Genomic DNA, 19,813 nt, shown 5'->3' on the forward strand with positions numbered 1-19,813 from the left:
ATCTCAGGAGCACAAAAGCTGACGTTTTGGGCCTAGACCCTTCATCAGAGAGGGGGATGGGGGGAGGGAACTGGAATAAATAGGGAGAGAGGGGGAGGCGGACCGAAGATGGAGAGTAAAGAAGATAGGTGGAGAGGGTGTAGGTGGGGAGGTAGGGAGGGGATAGGTCAGTCCAGGGAAGAGGGACAGGTCAAGGAGGTGGGATGAGGTTAGTAGGTAGCTGGGGGTGCGGCTTGGGGTGGGAGGAAGGGATGGGTGAGAGGAAGAACCGGTTAGGGAGGCAGAGACAGGTTGGACTGGTTTTGGGATGCAGTGGGTGGGGGGGAAGAGCTGGGCTGGTTGTGTGGTGCAGTGGGGGGAGGGGATGAACTGGGCTGGTTTAGGGATGCAGTGGGGGAAGGGGAGATTTTGAAACTGGTGAAATCCACATTGATACCATATGGCTGCAGGGTTCCCAGGCGGAATATGAGTTGCTGTTCCTGCAACCTTCAGGTGGCATCATTGTGGCAGTGCAGGAGGCCCATGATGGACATGTCATCAAGAGAATGGGAGGGGGAGTGGAAATGGTTTGCGACTGGGAGGTGCAGTTGTTTGTTGCGAACTGAGCGGAGGTGTTCTGCAAAGCGGTCCCCAAGCCTCCGCTTGGTTTCCCCAATGTAGAGAAAGCCGCACCGGGTACAGTGGATGCAGTATACCACATTGGCAGATGTGCAGGTGAACCTCTGCTTAATGTGGAATGTCATCTTGGGGCCTGGGATGGGGGTGAGGGAGGAGGTGTGGGGACAAGTGTAGCATTTCCTGCGGTTGCAGGGGAAGGTGCCGGGTGTGGTGGGGTTGGAGGGCAGTGTGGAGCGAACAAGGGAGTCACGGAGAGAGTGGTCTCTCCGGAAAGCAGACAGGGGTGGGGATGGAAAAATGTCTTGGGTGGTGGGGTCGGATTGTAAATGGCGGAAGTGTCGGAGGATAATGCGTTGTATCCGGAGGTTGGTAGGGTGGTGTGTGAGAACGAGGGGGATCCTCTTGGGGCGGTTGTGGCGGGGGCGGGATGTGAGGGATGTGTCGCGGGAAATGCGGGAGACGCGGTCAAGGGCGTTCTCAATCACCGTGGGGGGGAAAGTTGCGGTCCTTAAAGAACTTGGACATCTGGGATGTGCGGGAGTGGAATGTCTTATCGTGGGAGCAGATGCGGCGGAGGTGGAGGAATTGGGAATAGGGGATGGAATTTTTGCAGGAGGGTGGGTGGGAGGAGGTGTATTCTAGGTAGCTGTGGGAGTCAGTGGGCTTGAAATGGACATCAGTTACAAGCTGGTTGCCTGAGATGGAGACTGAGAGGTCCAGGAAGGTGAGGGATGTGCTGGAGATGGCCCAGGTGAACTGAAGGTTGGGGTGGAAGGTGTTGGTGAAGTGGATGAACTGTTCGAGCTCCTCTGGGGAGCAAGAGGCGGCGCCGATACAGTCATCAATGTACCGGAGGAAGAGGTGGGGTTTGGGGCCTGTGTAGGTGCGGAAGATGGGACCTCCTACCCTCCCTCGACCTCTTCATCTCCAACTGCCGTCGAGACATTAACCGCCTCAACCTCTCCACCCCTCTCACCCACTCCAACCTCTCCCCCGCAGAACGGGCAGCCCTCCGCTCCAACCCCAACCTCACCATCAAACCCGCAGACAAGGGTGGCGCAGTGGTAGTATGGCGTACTGACCTCTACATCGCCGAGGCCAGACGCCAACTCTCCGACACCACCTCCTACCGCCTCCTCGATCATGACCCCACACCCGAGCACCAAACCATCTTCTCCAACACCATTCATGACCTCATCACCTCAGGGGACCTCCCACCCACAGCCTCCAACCTCATTGTTCCCCAACCCCGCACGGCCCGTTTCTATCTCCTTCCCAAAATCCACAAACCTGCCTGCCCTGGTCGACCCATCGTCTCAGCCTGCTCCTGCCCCACCGAACTCATCTCCACCTATCTGGACTCCATTTTCTCCCCTTTGGTCCAGGAACTCCCCACCTATGTCCGTGACACCACCCACGCCCTCCACCTCCTCCAGGACTTCCAATTCCCTGGCCCCCAACACCTCATATTCACCATGGACGTCCAGTCCCTGTACACCTGCATTCCGCATGGAGATGGCCTCAAGGCCCTCCGCTTCTTCCTGTCCCGCAGGCCCGACCAGGCCCCCTCCACCGACACTCTCATCCGCCTAGCGGAACTCGTCCTCACACTCAACAACTTCTCTTTTGACTCCTCCCACTTCCTACAGACTAAGGGGGTGGCCATGGGCACCCGCATGGGCCCCAGCTATGCCTGCCTCTTTGTAGGTTACGTGGAACAGTCCATCTTCCGCACCTACACAGGCCCCAAACCCCACCTCTTCCTCCGGTACATTGATGACTGTATCGGCGCCGCCTCTTGCTCCCCAGAGGAGCTCGAACAGTTCATCCACTTCACCAGCACCTTCCACCCCAACCTTCAGTTCACCTGGGCCATCTCCAGCACATCCCTCACCTTCCTGGACCTCTCAGTCTCCATCTCAGGCAACCAGCTTGTAACTGATGTCCATTTCAAGCCCACTGACTCCCACAGCTACCTAGAATACACCTCCTCCCACCCACCCTCCTGCAAAAATTCCATCCCCTATTCCCAATTCCTCCGCCTCCGCCGCATCTGCTCCCACGATAAGACATTCCACTCCCGCACATCCCAGATGTCCAAGTTCTTTAAGGACCGCAACTTCCCCCCCACGGTGATTGAGAACGCCCTTGACCGCGTCTCCCGCATTTCCCGCGACACATCCCTCACACCCCGCCCCTGCCACAACCGCCCCAAGAGGATCCCCCTCGTTCTCACACACCACCCTACCAACCTCCGGATACAACGCATTATCCTCCGACACTTCCGCCATTTACAATCCGACCCCACCACCCAAGACATTTTTCCATCCCCACCCCTGTCTGCTTTCCGGAGAGACCACTCTCTCCGTGACTCCCTTGTTCGCTCCACACTGCCCTCCAACCCCACCACACCCGGCACCTTCCCCTGCAACCGCAGGAAATGCTACACTTGTCCCCACACCTCCTCCCTCACCCCCATCCCAGGCCCCAAGATGACATTCCACATTAAGCAGAGGTTCACCTGCACATCTGCCAATGTGGTATACTGCATCCACTGTACCCGGTGCGGCTTTCTCTACATTGGGGAAACCAAGCGGAGGCTTGGGGACCGCTTTGCAGAACACCTCCGCTCAGTTCGCAACAAACAACTGCACCTCCCAGTCGCAAACCATTTCCACTCCCCCTCCCATTCTCTTGATGACATGTCCATCATGGGCCTCCTGCACTGCCACAATGATGCCACCCGAAGGTTGCAGGAACAGCAACTCATATTCCGCCTGGGAACCCTGCAGCCATATGGTATCAATGTGGACTTCACCAGTTTCAAAATCTCCCCTTCCCCCACTGCATCCCTAAACCAGCCCAGTTCATCCCCTCCCCCCACTGCACCACACAACCAGCCCAGCTCTTCCCCCCCACCCACTGCATCCCAAAACCAGTCCAACCTGTCTCTGCCTCCCTAACCGGTTCTTCCTCTCACCCATCCCTTCCTCCCACCCCAAGCCGCACCCCCAGCTACCTACTAACCTCATCCCACCTCCTTGACCTGTCCGTCTTCCCTGGACTGACCTATCCCCTCCCTACCTCCCCACCTACACCCTCTCCACCTATCTTCTTTACTCTCCATCTTCGGTCCGCCTCCCCCTCTCTCCCTATTTATTCCAGTTCCCTCCCCCCATCCCCCTCTCTGATGAAGGGTCTAGGCCCGAAACGTCAGCTTTTGTGCTCCTGAGATGCTGCTTGGCCTGCTGTGTTCATCCAGCCTCACATTTTATTATCCTATGGATTTTGCTCTTTTCAGTCATCCACTGGAGAGATCTCTGTAACATCAGTTCAGGAGGTACAAGAAGCTGTATTTGATAAATAAAATATGCCTTTTACTATATGGCATTAATTTCATCAAGTGTGCCGATTCTCTGCAAAGAAAAAAAATGTCAATCTCCACACTGTGTAGGGATTTAACGGTTGTATTTATGTAGAGCTGAAGGCTCTGTTTAACTATAATTTTTACCAACAGGAATGCATTTAATTTGCTAAGTGTGCAAATTGTCCTAAAAAAGAACCTGCATGTAAACTGCATCAGGAGAGCCATTCTTCATCTCTTTGTCACCTATGAATTTATCTATGTCAGATTTAAAATTAACAACTGATTCAGCATCCACTGCCATTTGTAGAAGAGAGTCCCAAATATCTACCGCTCTTTGGTGCTTCCTAACTTCTCTCCAGAACAGCCTGGCTCTAATTGTCGGACTGTACCTCCTCGTTCTAGAATTCCCAACCAGTCGAAATAATTTATCTTTATCTACCCTGTCTTGTTAATATCTTGAAGACTTTGATCAGATCTCCCCTTAACCCTCTAAATTCTAGAGAAAAGAAAACAAGCCTAATTTGTATCATCCCTATAGGTGGACAGGGCCATACTGCTATTTGAAGTATTTTTCAGGTACCTGGACAGATAAGTTCCAAAATTTCACCCAACAAAGAGACAAAGATGTTGTAGTATTCTATTCACTAAACAGTTTCAACCCGTGGAGAAAGGCTCAGCTTGGATTTGCAGGTGAAATGCTGTGGATGTAGTCATTTAAACAACTACCCAACCCCTGACCATGTGCAGCTGGTTTATCAGATTTTTAATTCCTGTAAGAAATCCATGCTCACAGCCCTCATCCTCAAATACCTAACCATACCCCTTTTAAAATTCCATCTAGAATATGTTCTAAACAGTTTACCAATAAATTTAAACCTGTGACTCCTAGTTACTTGCCAATCTGCTGGAGGAAAATATTTTTCTCTCCACTTTATTGAACCCTCACATTATCTTGAATCCTGCTAACCTCTCTATTCAAGGACAACAAGCCTATCTTTTCCAACCTCCCTTCATAACTGAAGTCCCTCATAACTTGTAATACCTTACCAAACTTTATCTGTACCCTATCTAAGGCCATTTTTGCTTTTTCCTTCGCGTAGCGCTCATTATTCTTCATAGTACTCCAACCGAGGCATCACCAGGGATTTGTAAAATTGAGTTATGAAAATTAAACTTGCATCCACAAAAGTTATATCAGAAAATGTTTTATTCAACTTTGCATGTAAACATTTTGTACACGGTTCATCAGTGGCTCAGATTCCTTGATTTGGAACTTTGCTTACTTCAGTGTATTCAAATTACTTATATAGAAAATTCTGGTATGTCTGTACAATATAAAGATTGAGATATGGAGCAATATAATTTGCAGATTACATAATCAATCATGATGTTCTAAGAAACCATGTACCAATTTCATGCAGTGCCTTTAGTAGTCAATTCCTGGTTATACTATCTATAATATTTAATTTTTGATTTTGAACAGAATGTCCGTAAATGAGTCCTGCTACCCTGATAAAGTGACATCATTGGTCAAACATCATATACCAAATGCTGAGCTTTCACAATTGCATGAGCTGGATCTGGCATATACCTTACCTCTTCAGGATGTTAACAAATTTGCAGGTATTCAATTTCCTAATTTTGGTGTATTTAACAAGTACTTTTAATAGTAATAATTATTGTTGTTCTGGGGGAAAAAATATTGAAGGTTGTAGATTGGTGTATCTCCTAAACATGCCTGTTGATGAGTTTACAATAGAACAGTTCATTGTTAGCATTCTCCCTTTTCAGGTCTGTTTGAAGATTTGGACAGGTGTACCAATCTTGGAATCGACAGTTATGGTGTTTCCATGACATCCTTGGATGAGGTTTTCTTAAAATTGGAGGAAGAATCAGAAATTGATCAAGCAGGCCAGTATACCTTGCAATAGATTACAGGGTGCTGAAACTGTAGTTTCATCTGTAGAAGTCTACTTTTGAACACTCAATGTTCACATTGTAGCAAATTCTCAAAGGGGACCATGAGCAGCAAGAGGTTGTTGTACACATCAGTACCAATGACATAGTTAGAAAAAGGATGAGGTCCTGCAGAGTGAATATAAGGATTTAGGCAGGAGATTAAAAAGCAGAAACTCAAGGGCAGTAATTTCTGGATTACTCCCGGTGCCACGTGACAGTAGGAGTATGAGTATAGACCAGGTGAATGTGTGGCTGAGGAGCTAGTGCAGAGGACAAGGATTCTGATTTTTGGATCATTGGGATTTCTTCTGGGGCAGAAGTGGCCTGTACAAGAAGGATATGTTGCACCTGAAGTAGAGGGAGACCAATATTGTGGTGGAAAGATTTGCTAGAGCTACTGTGAAGGCTTTAAACTGGTCTGGCAGAGGAGGTGGGAACCTAAGCAGTAGTGAGACAAAAGAGAACGTCAGGAACTTATAGGGAGCATGTTAAATAGACAAGGCAGGTAAGAGCACGGCAGAGAGTGAGGGAAGACTGATGAATTCAAATGCTTTTGTTTTGGGGCAAGAGGCATGACAGGCATGACAGGTAAGGCAGATGGATAGGAACATAGGACTGGGATATCGTAACTATTACAGAAACAAGGCTGAGGGATGGACAGGGCTGGCAGCTCAATGTTCTGAGGTATAGATACTATAGAATGGATAGAAGGAGAGAAAATAGGTGGGTGGGAGTGGCATTTTTGATTAGGGAAAACATCACCGCATTACTTTGGGAGGATATTCCTGGGGGTGGGGGGGGATCATCCATTGAAGCTATATGAATGCAACTAAGAAATAAGAAGAGGGTGACCACTTTGATGAATTGTACTATGGGACCACAGTAGTCAGAGGAAAACTGAGGAGCAGATAGCCGTAAGAATAATGTGTTTGTAATAGAGGATTTTAACTTTCCCAACGTAGACTGGGATTGCTGTAGTAAGGGCTTGGATGGAGAGAAATTTTAAGTGTGTTCCAGAAATCCTTCTCCATCAGTATGTAGATGGCCTTACTAGAGAGGGGGAAAAACTCGACCTCCCCTTGGGAAATAAGGTAGGGCAAGTGATTGAGGTATTATTTTGGGATGAATGATCATAATTCTATCAGTTTTCAAATGGTTATGGAAAGGTATAGGCCTCATTCACAAGTTAATGTTCTAGATTGGGGCAAGGCCAATTTCGACAGTAATTTTCAAAAGTTAATTGGGGAGAGGCTGTTCGCAGGTAAAGGGACATGTGGCAAGTGGGATGCTTTTAAAAGCAAGATGATGAGAGTTCAAGGACAACATGTGTGACGGGAAAGGATGGCAAAGCTAAAGATATTGGGGCTCTGGCCAAGAAAAAGGAGGTGTATGTCAGATATAGAGGACTGGGATCAAGTGAATCCCTTGAATAAAAGAAGTGTCAGAGTACACTTAAGAGGGAAATCAGGAGGGCAGATAAGGTTAAAGAGAATCCAAAGACGTTCTACAAGTATGTCAAGGCAAAAGAGTAACAATGGAGACAATAGGGCCCTTTAAACATCAACAAGACCTTCTATGTGCAGAACCACAGGTAATGGATGAGATTCTAAACAAATATTTTGCAAGACTATTTACAATGGAGAAAGACATGAAAGCAAGGGAACTCTGGGAAATAAACAGTGATGCCTTGAAAAGAGTCCACATTACAAAAGAGGAGGTGCTAGAGGTCTTAAAACACTTAAAGGGAGATAAATCCCTGGGACCTGACACCAGTGTGTCCCAGGACATTGTGGGATGCGAGGGAAGAAATTGTGGGGCCCCTGTCAGAGATGTTTGTATCATCGATAGCCATGGGTGATGTGCCAGAAGACTGGAGGATGGCTAATATTGTGCCATTATTTAAGACTGACTGCAAGGGAAAAAACCAGGAAACTACAGATCGGTGAGCCTGACATCAGTGATGGGTAAGTTGTCGAAGGGGATTCTGAGGGACAGAATTTACATGCTTTGGAAAGGCAAGGATTGAATATGGACAATCAGCGTAGCTTTGTGCATGAGAAATTGTGTCTCAGAAACTTGATAGAATTTTTTGAAGCGATGACCAAGAAGATAGATGGGGCAGTACACAGACTTTAGCAAGGGTATCGACAAGGTTTGCATGGTAGACTGGTTAATAAGGTTATATCCACATGGATTCAGAGACAGCTAGCCAATTAATTGGTTTGACAGTAGGAGATAAAGAGGGTTGTTGTTCAGACTGGATACCTGTGAGCAGTGGTGTGCTGCAAGGTTTGGTGCTGGGTCCACTACTATTCGTCATTTTGATTAATGATTTGGATGAGAATTTAAGATGCGTGGTTAGTAAGTTTGCATATGTTACCAAAGCTGGTGGTGCAGTGGACAGTGAAGAAAGTTATCAAAGAGTACTACGGGATCTTGATCAATTGGGCCAGTGGGCTGAGGAATGGCAGATGCAGTTTAATTTAGATAAATGCAAGGTATTGGCATCACGGGTAGACAAGGTGAAGAAGTAGGTGTTTGGCATGCTTTGCCTTCATTGGTCAGAGCTTTGAGTACAGGAGTTGGGACGTCATGTTACAGCCATATAAGACATTGATTGACCACATTTGGAGTACTGCATACAATTCTGGTCACTCTGCTATATGAAGCTCGAAAGGGTGCTGAAAGATTTACAATGATGTTACTGAGACTGGAGTTGTAAGGAGAGGCTTGATAGGATGGGCCATTTTTTCCTGGAACATAGGAGGCTAAGGGCTGACCTTATAAAGGTATATAAAATCATAAGGGGCTTAGACAAGGTGACTAGGCAAGGTCTTTTCCCCAGGGTAGGGGAGTCCAAAACTAGAGGGCACAGGTTTAAGGTGAGAGGGAAAGATTTAAAAGCGACCTGAGGGACAACTATTTTTCCGTGGAGGCTGCTGCTTTCATGGAAAAAGCTGCCAGAGAAGTGGTAGAGGTGGGTACAGTTACAAGGTTTAAAAGACATTTGGACAGGTACATGGATAAGAAAGGTTTAGAGAGATATGGGCCAACACAGGCAAATGGGACTAGTTCAGTTTAGGAAACCTGGTCGGTATAGACGAGGTGGGCAAAAGGCTCTGTTTCTGTGCTGCACGACTCTGTGATTCTGTTTTTTTCATTTACTCCACTTAAGCTAAAACTAAGCAACAAATAAATGCAAGCTTTTTTTTATTAATGTCTTGAACATAATTATTTGAATTTCTCTGTTTTATTTCAGATTACAGCGTTTTTACCAAGGACCCAGCACCAGATGTAATAGCAAATGAAGAAGACATTTGCATTGACTGCATTGATCACCAACTACTGACTTTCCCAGAAACTAGCTCGGCAATGTTGACTGGCATTGCTCTGTGGCAACAGCAGTTTCGCACCATAGCGTGGTTGCGTTTGATGAATTTCAGTCGAGAACGCAGTGCTCTCCTTTATATGTAGGTACAATAGGAAAATCTGGACACAGAAAAGACATTGGTATTTGTGTTTCTCATCAATATCTAATGTTTCCTTTTAGCATGCTACCATTTCAAATGGAATATTTATATTTTCATCAGTTCATACAAGCTATTGATGCCTGTGTATGTTATTGAATTTGCGCATTGGAAAGGTTTCAAAGAAGAGCAGCTGGTATGATGACTAACTTCTAAACTGACATGAATTGAAAAATACTTCCGGAAGATATTTTATTGCATTTGTGGGTGTAAACACGGGGAAACATAATCCGAGCTTTTAAATTATGAAGGCCAATTTGATTAAACGTGAAAAGTTTTACATATTAAGACAGGAACAAATAAATGAAATATGTAGCGCATAGTCGAAGGAGATTATTCCACTAAACATAATTTACTGGATAATTAGACATTGAGCTTTATTATTTCATAAGCACATAAATGTTAGGAACAGAAATAGGCAATTCAAGCACTCGAGTCTGCTTTGCCATTCAATATCAGCTACTCTAATCTTGGGCTTAACTTCATTTTGCTGCCCACTCCCCATAGCCTTTCAACCCATTACTGATTAAAAATCTGCCTACCAGCCATTTAGAGATATTTAGTTCAGTGATGAACATGAAACACACAATAAAGGAAAGGGCAACTTTCTGAATAACTAGCAGGTAAAGGTGAAATCACTACAACCCTGTCAGACCATGGGACTGCTAATTCATTAGAGAGACACAGTTAGTGGCGGTTTAACCTGATCATGCTCTTAGGCAGGGAGAGGGGTTAGTGAAGCCAGTCCTTCATGGTAACCTCAACCAGTGTGGGAATTGAACCCATACTCATGGCATCCCTCTGCATCACAAACCAACTGTCCAGCCAGCTGAGTTAATGCAGAGGCATGGTACCAAGCTCTAAATAAATAGGAAAATAAGGTAGTTTCAGTAGGTCTTTATCTGGACCAAAATAAAAGGATGTGTTAGAAGATTTGACTGTTATAAAATTCCTGCCTTCTCCTGTTCCTACAGTTCATTTCTTTAGCTCAAATCAATTATTGAAAAGTTGGGGCCGTTTTGTTCTCTTTACTTTTCTGACCAGTCTGCCTTTTAGGACCTTATCAAATACCTTAGTAAACTCAAGACAACATCCACAGTATGAGTTCAGTCGCTTCTGTTAGTTTCTCAGTAAAATAAATTAGTAAAACACAGCCTTTCCTCACAAAAACTGTGATCACTGTCATTGATTAATCCCCAACTTTTAAGTCACATTTATCCTATTTCTCAGTTGATTCTAATAATTTGCAAAGCACCAAAGTTAGACTGCCAACCTGTAATTGCTTTGTCTGTCCTCCATAATCTTTTTAAACAATCCAGTCCACTTGTGCCGGTTTACCCCTCAAATCTGTAAAATTTCCCCCAATATTTTGTACTTTTACTAATAGATTTGTTGAGTCATACAGCACAGAAACAGAACCTGTGTTCCAAGTCGTCTATGACAACAAGGTATCTTAAAATGAACTTATCCCATTTGGCTGATAGCCCTCCAAACGTTTCCTATTCATGTACCTGTCCAAATGCCTTTTAAGTATTGTAATTGTACCCACCTCTACCATTTCCTCTGGCAGCTTATTCCATACATGGACCACTGTCTGTGTGGAAAAAGTTGCCCCACAGGTCCCTTTTAAATCTTTCCCCTCTCACGTTAAACCTATGCCCTCTAGATTTGGACTGCCCGACCTTCAGGCTATTCACCTTTTCTATGCCCCTCATGATTTTATAAACCTCGATAAGGTTACCCCACAGCCTCTCCTTCTAGTTTAACAACATCGTTCCTGTAGAAGATGACCAGAATTTGCATGCTGTATTCTAAAAGTGACCTCATCAATGTCTTGTACGGCCACAACATGATGTCCTAACTCCTATGCTCAATGCCGTGACCAATGAAGGCAAGCGTACTTCTGTAAGTGTTCTTTTCTATTATGATGCTAAACCTCAATGTATTATGGTCGGTGTCTCCAAAATGGTCACTCACTGCTTCTTCAGCCATTTGCCCAGCTTCATTTCCAAAGTCAGAATCTAAAATTCCCCTCCCTCCCTCCTTCTCATTGCACTTATTACATGCTGATTAAAACAACAAGTTCTCTTGAATACAGTTCAAGATTTTTGTGCCCACTACACCTTTCAATATCCCAGTTGATATTAGGGTAATTGTAGCTCCATAGCTGTTAATGCAATTCTGTTTCTTACTCTCAGAAATTTGTCTGTATTTGTGAACTATTTTGCTTCCACTATTTGGGGTCTTTAAAACAATCTTTGAAGTGTATCTGCCCAATCTCACTCCTGAGCTCAACCCATATTGCTAGTTTGGTGAAGCAGGAAAGTCGATTTTTCTGTAGAAGGGTCTCAACCCGAAATGTCGGCTTTCCTGCTCCTCTGATGCTGCTTGGCCTGCTGTGTTCATCCAGCCTTGTTATCTCAGATTCTCCAGCATTTCTCAGTTCCTACTGTTCTGGCTTAGTGATTTATTTGGCATATTATCCCTCCTCAAAGATTGATTCCTTAACTTTTATCTCCAAAATTTATCTGTTTCTACACATTATTTGTGTTCTGTGCATAAAACTTAAATTGCAAATTTGGATCCCAGTGTTGCTAAATAAATACACAATTAATGGCCCATTGTTTCTCAAAGATCTCTTTTTAAACTTTAAAATAAGTTGTGATAATTTCAAATTCATCCCTCTTGTTTAACGTGATCTCTTTGTATCAAGCTTTTACATATCCCTGTTCTATCCTTTGGGAGGGTGATGGTGGATTGTGTCTACAAATCTAGCAAATATGTTTTACCTTAATTCATCCTTTCATATTCACTAGAACTGCTGGTATTAATACAGTTTCAGACCTGTAAACAAATTTCATTTCTAGTTGTTATCTTTCTAAGAGTCCACTTATCCTTTCTCATTTTGATTTTGGAGTTCACACAGGGTGGAAACTATGGGTGTCATCTTCTCTCAACTGGTGGTGAGCTTGGAGATAAAAAGGTCACATGCCCAATGTCAAAACCTGAAACTGGCCATCCACCCATCACCACCAGAATTAAGTTCTGGGTGGCGAGACATATGGTTGACTTCCCCACCAAGGTTGAGGCCCTTAAATGGCCAATTCATGATCATTTACTGGCACCATTGTGCCTCTGCTGGTATGAACCCAGCTTCAGGTGGGCCTTAAAACCATGCAATAAAATGTGAGGCTGGATGAACACAGCAGGCCAAGCAGCATCCCAGGAGCACAAAAGCCGACGTTTCGGGCCTAGACCCTTCATCAGATGAAGGGTCTAGGCCCGAAACGTCGGCTTTTGTGCTCCTGGGATGCTGCTTGGCCTGCTGTGTTCATCCAGCCTCACATTTTATTGTCTTGGAATTCTCCGGCATCTGCAGTTCCCATTATCTCTGATACTACTTTAAAACCATGCAGACAGCTTGTCACTTCCTCTGCAGGTGTAGTGTGCACAGTTGTTACTCAATCAAAAGCACTGAATGCCTGACCGAGACTGAAAGCTGCAAGGAGGAGGTTGGGCTGAGTGCCATTGCTGTTAGCCTGCAGAGCTCCCCACACTTGAATCTGGGTTGTTCCTGATCCTGGAACTCTGAACCCTGTCCTTCCACTAGCATGGCCTCCCGTGGAATGCTGCTGAACAGAAGAGCTACCGACCTTTGATCAGTAGCCATCATTAGGAAGTATTTCTCTCCCCATTGTGCTGATGACTTGGTAGCACTGCCTGATTTGCTTGTGGTTTAGTGGGACTTACCGAAAAGAGGCAGAATGGTTCATTTTTTAACTCTCCAGCCACCTTGCAAGACCTTTAAAAATACAGCAGAATTCTGCCCTAATATACTTCATTATCCTTAGTATTCTAAGGTTTAATATAAAAAATCTAATATTATTTCTCAAGCTTACTGTTGAGTGAAATTTTCTCCTGAAATAATTTTTGCGTAACGTTTTTCAATATTTCACAGCATTTACATAATCGGCCTTTTGATATCCATTGTGGTTATGATGGCTTTATTAAACGGTACACTGAGTCGGAAGGATGTTTCAGTGGAACTATCCCCTGAGTTAATTCTACTCCAGCAAGGTCAAAAGCCCCACAAATATACAACTAGTCTTCTTCTGAAAAATTCGACCGGTAAGATATAAGTGGAATAACGTTCATTGTGGAAAGTGTCCAAGAACTAAATAATTTTTTGAACAGATTCTCAAACAGAAAAGCCTGAAAATTGTAACTTATTATTGTGTGCCATATTTGTAGATATTTTGCTTATTGATTAGTTGCATGTTTTAGTAAATACCCTCGACATTCAGCTGTGCATCAATCTAATCTGTACCTTCTCTGTAGAAGTACAATTTCCTTTATAGGAAATATCATTCTTGCACCTTGTGTTGAATTTATGTACATTAGTAGTTATTGCACTAGTGCAAGCAAAGATCTGTAAGAAAAAAATTGATGTCCCCAGATGGGTAAGCCTGAACTCGAGGAAAAAATTCTGACAAAAATGCTCCTGATGTTATTTTTTAAGAATGAGCCTCATAGTAGCATTTGATTAATTGGCAACACCTGAGAAACAAGAGTTTGAAAATTTAAGATTTCAAGTTGACATATGACTTACAAATATGTATATAGGTATCTGAATATAATTTATAATAAATGATCATTCAAATGCTTTGTTTTTCATTTCATATCAGGCAGCAATATTGATAAACTTGTCCATGCTTTCGAAGCACAGAACGTGAAAGTGGATATGTTCAATGATAGTGAATTCACGGATGTTGCTCCACACAATGCAGCACTAAATGTGTCACTTTCAGAAGAGGTAATAGATTTGAACATAACCCATAGGAAGAGTTCAGTTGTATCCTGATTTACATGCGTTGAAAAAAAATTGTTCAAGGATACTTTTGTTTGTTCATTTTGTTATTTATGCTTTCCCATTTTCCGCAAGCTTTTTAATCATCATTTTTGTTCAGCCAGAAAGGGCCACAAATTAACCCATGATTAATTGTCCACAAAGTTTGTTTCAAGTTAAACAAACCTGATAAAGTAAAAAGGAAAAGAATATTTACTTTTTCTTCCAAACTGAAAAGTCACTCAATTCCATGACCTGCCACCTAACAATATTATTAATGAAGTATGCCTGATTGAGGCAAGTTAGTGGAAGAGATTACCACATCAGGGATTGGAGTTCGGGGTATTTTGGATTACAGCTTTCAGTTACTTGTTTCTTTGTTATTAATTACACTTGTACTTGAGCTGAGGATGTGGTGTTCAAGATTGAAAAAAGTTAAAAACAGGTATTTGCTCCTAACTACAAATTGGGTTTTTGTAGCTAAATTTTAAACTAAACAGAGCTTAGTCTGATTTGCAAGTAGATAAGAATTACAAATGAGACTTACTGGATATGAATGCCTAAGAGAAATATCAATAACTGTTCTGTTCTTGAATGGAGTAAATATGTTGACATATATGCCGTTTTGAATGACATAACCACCAAAGCCACCAGAATACATAATTCACCTTGCTTCCATTTCGCTATTATATCAAAGATGAATCTTCAGTACACTTAAATATTTGTCATTTTGAGATGAGTCCCATAAATTTATTTAATGATCGGTACTGCTTCCCCATCAAGCCGTGTTTAATCACAAATTCAATTACTATACAGTAAAGTAAATTGACATTACATAAAACCACCAAGGCTCATGACAAGTTATTTCCATCTTTCAAGCAAACTGATAATCAACTTGTTTCATTCTTGTGAATGGGAAAGAAGGGAGTTCAGTTGTGACAATTCATTGCCTTGTAACATGCCACAATGTATTGCAAATGCTTTTCTTGAAGAACTCACCCACTGTACTAATGTAAAGTGAAAATTATGTTAAGAATGTATAAGAAAAATTTTAGTGGATAATGTTTTCATTACCATCACTCTATGTCTCCTGTGTTCTTGTTCAGAAACAGTACATGTTCACAGCAGTGTTCAACAGCACAGTGATTCACTCACTGCCAGTGTTAATCAACATGATCAGTAATGCCCTCCTCATTAGTGTAAATGGATCCGGTGGGATTCAAGCATGGAGCAAACCATTCCATTTAGTAAGTTAAGTCCTGAACAGATCTGGAGTGATGTTGATTGTAGACGTATTGATTTTACTTTGCATTTCATGTTATCTGTTTTTACAATTTCCAATGAGACCAGTAGTTTAAAAGGGATATGAATTTCTCAGAAATTGAAAGAATCAGAACATTTGATATTTTAAGACTTTACTGTAACAGAACTAAAATTAACAGACTAAACATTGCTTAATAGGCAACTATTGTAACCAAACAGAAAATGTACTTCCTCATTAACTAATTAACATAAATTAGATATCACACACCATATTTTTATATTAAGTCAACTCAGAGGCAGATTTGTAGCATCTTTCAATCAAGTCCAAATTCTGCTCTACACTTCCAACAGTCCCCCTTCTTCCAATCATACTATGCGTCTTCCAGTGTCATTTGAAAGACACTTTACTCAGTCTTTTATCACAAAAGCACCTTCGTGACTTCTTAGTCCTTAGATTTCCACAAGTTCCATTCTAGAACAGAGAAACAAAGTGTAAAATCTGGCACATGATCTTCTATGAATTTTAGCCTGAGCTTTTTTCCCCCCATAATAATAGGAACACTTGGGTCTGTCTTCAGGCAGAATTAAAGAAGATCACCATCGCCCTCTTCAGGATACTTATTCTGTTTCACCTTAAACTGAATGAATTTTTTAAAGCATATCCTTATAAAGTCTCACATTTATAAGACTTATTAATTAAGACTAGTTGTTAGTCTTTCCGGTTCTGTAAACTGACTGTTCTCCATTTAAAACGTAAGCCACTTCTTTTTCATAAGTGCAGTCGATTTGAAAATGAACTCAGAGATAATGGGAACTGCAGATGCTGGAGAATTCCAAGATAATAAAATGTGAGCCTGGATGAACACAGCAGGCCAAGCAGCATCTCAGGAGCACAAAAGCTGACGTTTTGGGCCTAGACCCTTCATCAGAGATCTCTGATGAAGGGTCTAGGCCCGAAACGGCAGCTTTTGTGCTCCTGAGATGCTCATTGAAAATGAACTCAATGGCTTTGGATAATTTAGAAACTACTATTTGAACTACTGTAAAAGTTTCCCACTGTCATGTGTGTTGTAAACTGAAATGGCCGATCTGTTTAAAACTGTACAACATGTATAAACTAATACCTTATTGTGGGCACAGCATAACCATAGATCCAATCAAGCGTATTAAGTCTTGTTTTTAAGTTTACAGCTGATCAATACTATAAAAAATGTTACGAGGTAAGTTTTGGTCATGTTATTTGTAGGTCAAAAGTATAACTTATTCTTTCTCTCTCCCTCTCTCTCCCAATCTCTCCCTCTCTCTCCCTCTTCATTCTATCTCCATTTTGTTCTGTGCTTTTCATCTTTTTTATGCTCTTGTAGATTTCTTCCTACACCTTTCTGATTCCCTTTGCTCATTTGTCTGTCACAAAGGCCTATTACTTAAAGAGGTATTTCAGTCGTCTAATATTGATAGGAATGATCACATCTCCCCAGACAAATTATTTGATTCTTAATTCTGGGTTAATATTACAGTGGCCTCCGGTTTCTTCTGTAGTATCTCTTTAAGCAAATATCTATTCACGCATTTTTAGATATAAATATTAAATTGCTGTACCCAGAATTAAATTTGAATTTGAATGTTTTCTCACATCTGCTTCAGACAGTCACTGATGCCGACTTTAAGGAAAAGGTTTATATGGCTTTGGCAGTGTTGGGGTTGTTATCAGCTGCATTGCCAGGATGCTACACTATGGATAATTCACGAGATCGTGAGGTAAAGACCTGATTTCAATAATGACAAAATACCTTACTTTATCCTCATGATGGTTAGGCCGACAATCATTAGAGATTGGAGGAAGCTCTCTACACAGCTTAGGCAGGTGTCCAAGTATAAATGCATTGAAGAAATCCAAGCACTGTGGCCAAAAGTGGAAAGTTAACTTTTAAAATCCATCAGTGAAAGTTTGCAAAAGGGATTCTCCCCATCTCATGATCTGTCCGAACCTTTGTTCTGAAACAAGCAAAACTATTTGGCCTTGTAAGTTTCAAGCCGGCCCTCTCTACCAGGTTTATGAAGAGTACTATAACAGAAGACTAAGATTTCATATAAATTTGAATAAAAATTTAATAGTAATAATAATACTATTTGACTCCTTTTGGACTATTTTTGGTGTGGAGTTGGCAATAACAGTCTCTGACCTGGCAAACTTGATCAGCTGTTATACTGCTGTGGTGGCACAGTGGTTAGCACTGCTGCCTCACAGCACCAGGGACCTGGGTTTAATTCCACCCTTGGGCGACTGATTGTGTGGAGTTTGCATGTTCTCCCTGTGTTTGTGTGCGCGTTTCCTCCCACAGTCCAAAGATGTGCAGGTTAGGTGGATTGGCCATGCTAAATTGCCCGTAGTGTTCAGGGCTGTGTAGATTAAGTGGGTTACAGGGGGATGGGTCTGTGTGGGATGCTCCACGGGTCGGTGTGAACTTGTTGGGCCGAATGGCCTGTTTCCACACAGTTGGGATTCTATGATAAACAGTTTGTGAGACAATGCTAGAAGGTGCATTTTAGCCTTTTAAAGATATTACTCATGTATCCATCAACCAACCAATGATTTCTGGAAATATTGGAAAAGCCAAAGCATATTTGCTGAACTAAGGAACAGCACCTCATCTTTCATTTAAGCATTTTCCAGCCTTCTGAACATAACATGGAGTTCAACAATTTCACACCTTAATCTTTGCTTCCCCATCTTGTTTCATTTTCTTGGCATGGCTTGGCCTTAATCATGTTTTATTTTCTGGTTTTTGCTTTTGGCTGAGAACTTTTCATTGTTCTACAACTCATACCTCTCTGGACTCATCCTTCTTTACTTGTCCCATTATAATACTTCTTGGCTGTAGCCCACCAACTCATATAATCTCACATCTTCTATCCGAGCACAGATGTTCCATTTTTGCTCATACTCCTCCATTTCATCTCTGCAAAAGCTATTAAATATCTATGTTTTCCCAATCACGACACAAGTTTATCATCTGAAATGTTCTCTTGCTTTCTCTTCACATATACTACCAGACCACCTTATAATTTACAGCAATTTCCGATTTTATGTAGATTTCCATCATCTGCAGTGTTTTGATTCATGCAATTAGTGTTACGGGATAGAAAAAAGAGATAGCAACACTAAAAAAGGACAAAATTCAAATCACTGGTCCCAGCTGAATATTTTTAATGATCACTTTTTAGTATAGGCTTGATTACTGGTAACTTGAATTTAATCTGCGCGGATAAATAAAATTGTAAAGTTCAATAACCTCTCTGTTTGTAGATTAAATCTCGCTCTCAACTTCGCCTTTCTGGCCTCTTTCCTTCTGCATACTGGTGTGGTTATGCTTTGGTGGATATCCCAGTTTATTTTATCATAGTTGTAATCATGCTTGGCTGTGTGATTGCATTTAATTCCACATCTTTGCTTCATACCGGTGCTGTGATTTCAATGGTAAGTAAAAACTTAATGTGCTCACTATAATTTTAACTTATGAAAATAATATTAACACAATTTATTGGAAATGTTACAAAGTAATGCAAATTCTTTTCTTTATACACAGTCTATGTTGTAAGTAAGCTACAAAATGCATTTCAGTCCAGAATGTTTAAATGCTTTAAGTTTGCAGTGTGGTCATGTTTCATAGAATTGAATCCCTGCACAATGAAAGCAGGCCATTCAGCCCGTTGAGCCCACACTGACCCTCTGAAGAGCATCCCACCCCAACTCACTCCTCTACCCTATCACTCTAACCCTGCATTTCCCGTGGCTAATCCACCTAGCTCGCACATCCGTGGATACCGTGAGCAATTTAGCATGGCCAGTCCACCGAACCTGCACATCTTTGGATGGTAGGAGTAAACCGGAGCACCTGGAGGAAACCCATAGAGACACTGGCAGAATGTACAAGCTCCACACAGACAGCTGGAATCAAATGTGGGTCTCTGGCACTGTGAAGCAACAGTGCTAACCACTGAGCTACTGTGCCACTCTAAATTATACTAGGAATTAATTTGAAGTGAGCAATTTCTACTGACTAGACTGGACTCCAGTACCTACAAAGTAATGAGCTGAGAATATTCAGTGAGGAGAAGTAGGTGAGACAGAGCGTCATTTATAATTTGGGATTCCGTAATAATTGCATTGACAGTGAATGAAACAGTTTAATATAAGTTGGCTGACCACAGTGGGGCAGCATGCATATTGAT

General features: G+C 42.5%; 1 protein-coding gene across 2 annotated transcripts in view; it reads left to right on the forward strand.

The window, feature by feature from the left end:
* Positions 1 to 19,813, forward strand: part of abca5 (ATP-binding cassette, sub-family A (ABC1), member 5) — a 110,249-nt gene that overhangs the window by 63,640 nt on the left and 26,796 nt on the right. Inside the window, exons 16-23 of one of the 2 annotated variants that reach the window (XM_048555449.2) lie at positions 5,469 to 5,608; positions 5,777 to 5,896; positions 9,204 to 9,414; positions 13,430 to 13,599; positions 14,157 to 14,284; positions 15,424 to 15,564; positions 17,225 to 17,338; positions 18,888 to 19,058. In XM_048555449.2, coding sequence (XP_048411406.2) covers positions 5,469 to 5,608; positions 5,777 to 5,896; positions 9,204 to 9,414; positions 13,430 to 13,599; positions 14,157 to 14,284; positions 15,424 to 15,564; positions 17,225 to 17,338; positions 18,888 to 19,058 — 1,195 coding nt within the window. The remainder of the gene's footprint in view (positions 1 to 5,468; positions 5,609 to 5,776; positions 5,897 to 9,203; positions 9,415 to 13,429; positions 13,600 to 14,156; positions 14,285 to 15,423; positions 15,565 to 17,224; positions 17,339 to 18,887; positions 19,059 to 19,813) is intronic. The other variant, XM_048555450.2, reaches the window with a different exon arrangement.

This window comes from Stegostoma tigrinum, chromosome 22, assembly GCF_030684315.1.
Source record: "Stegostoma tigrinum isolate sSteTig4 chromosome 22, sSteTig4.hap1, whole genome shotgun sequence".
Classification (NCBI taxonomy): Eukaryota; Metazoa; Chordata; class Chondrichthyes; order Orectolobiformes; family Stegostomatidae; genus Stegostoma; species Stegostoma tigrinum.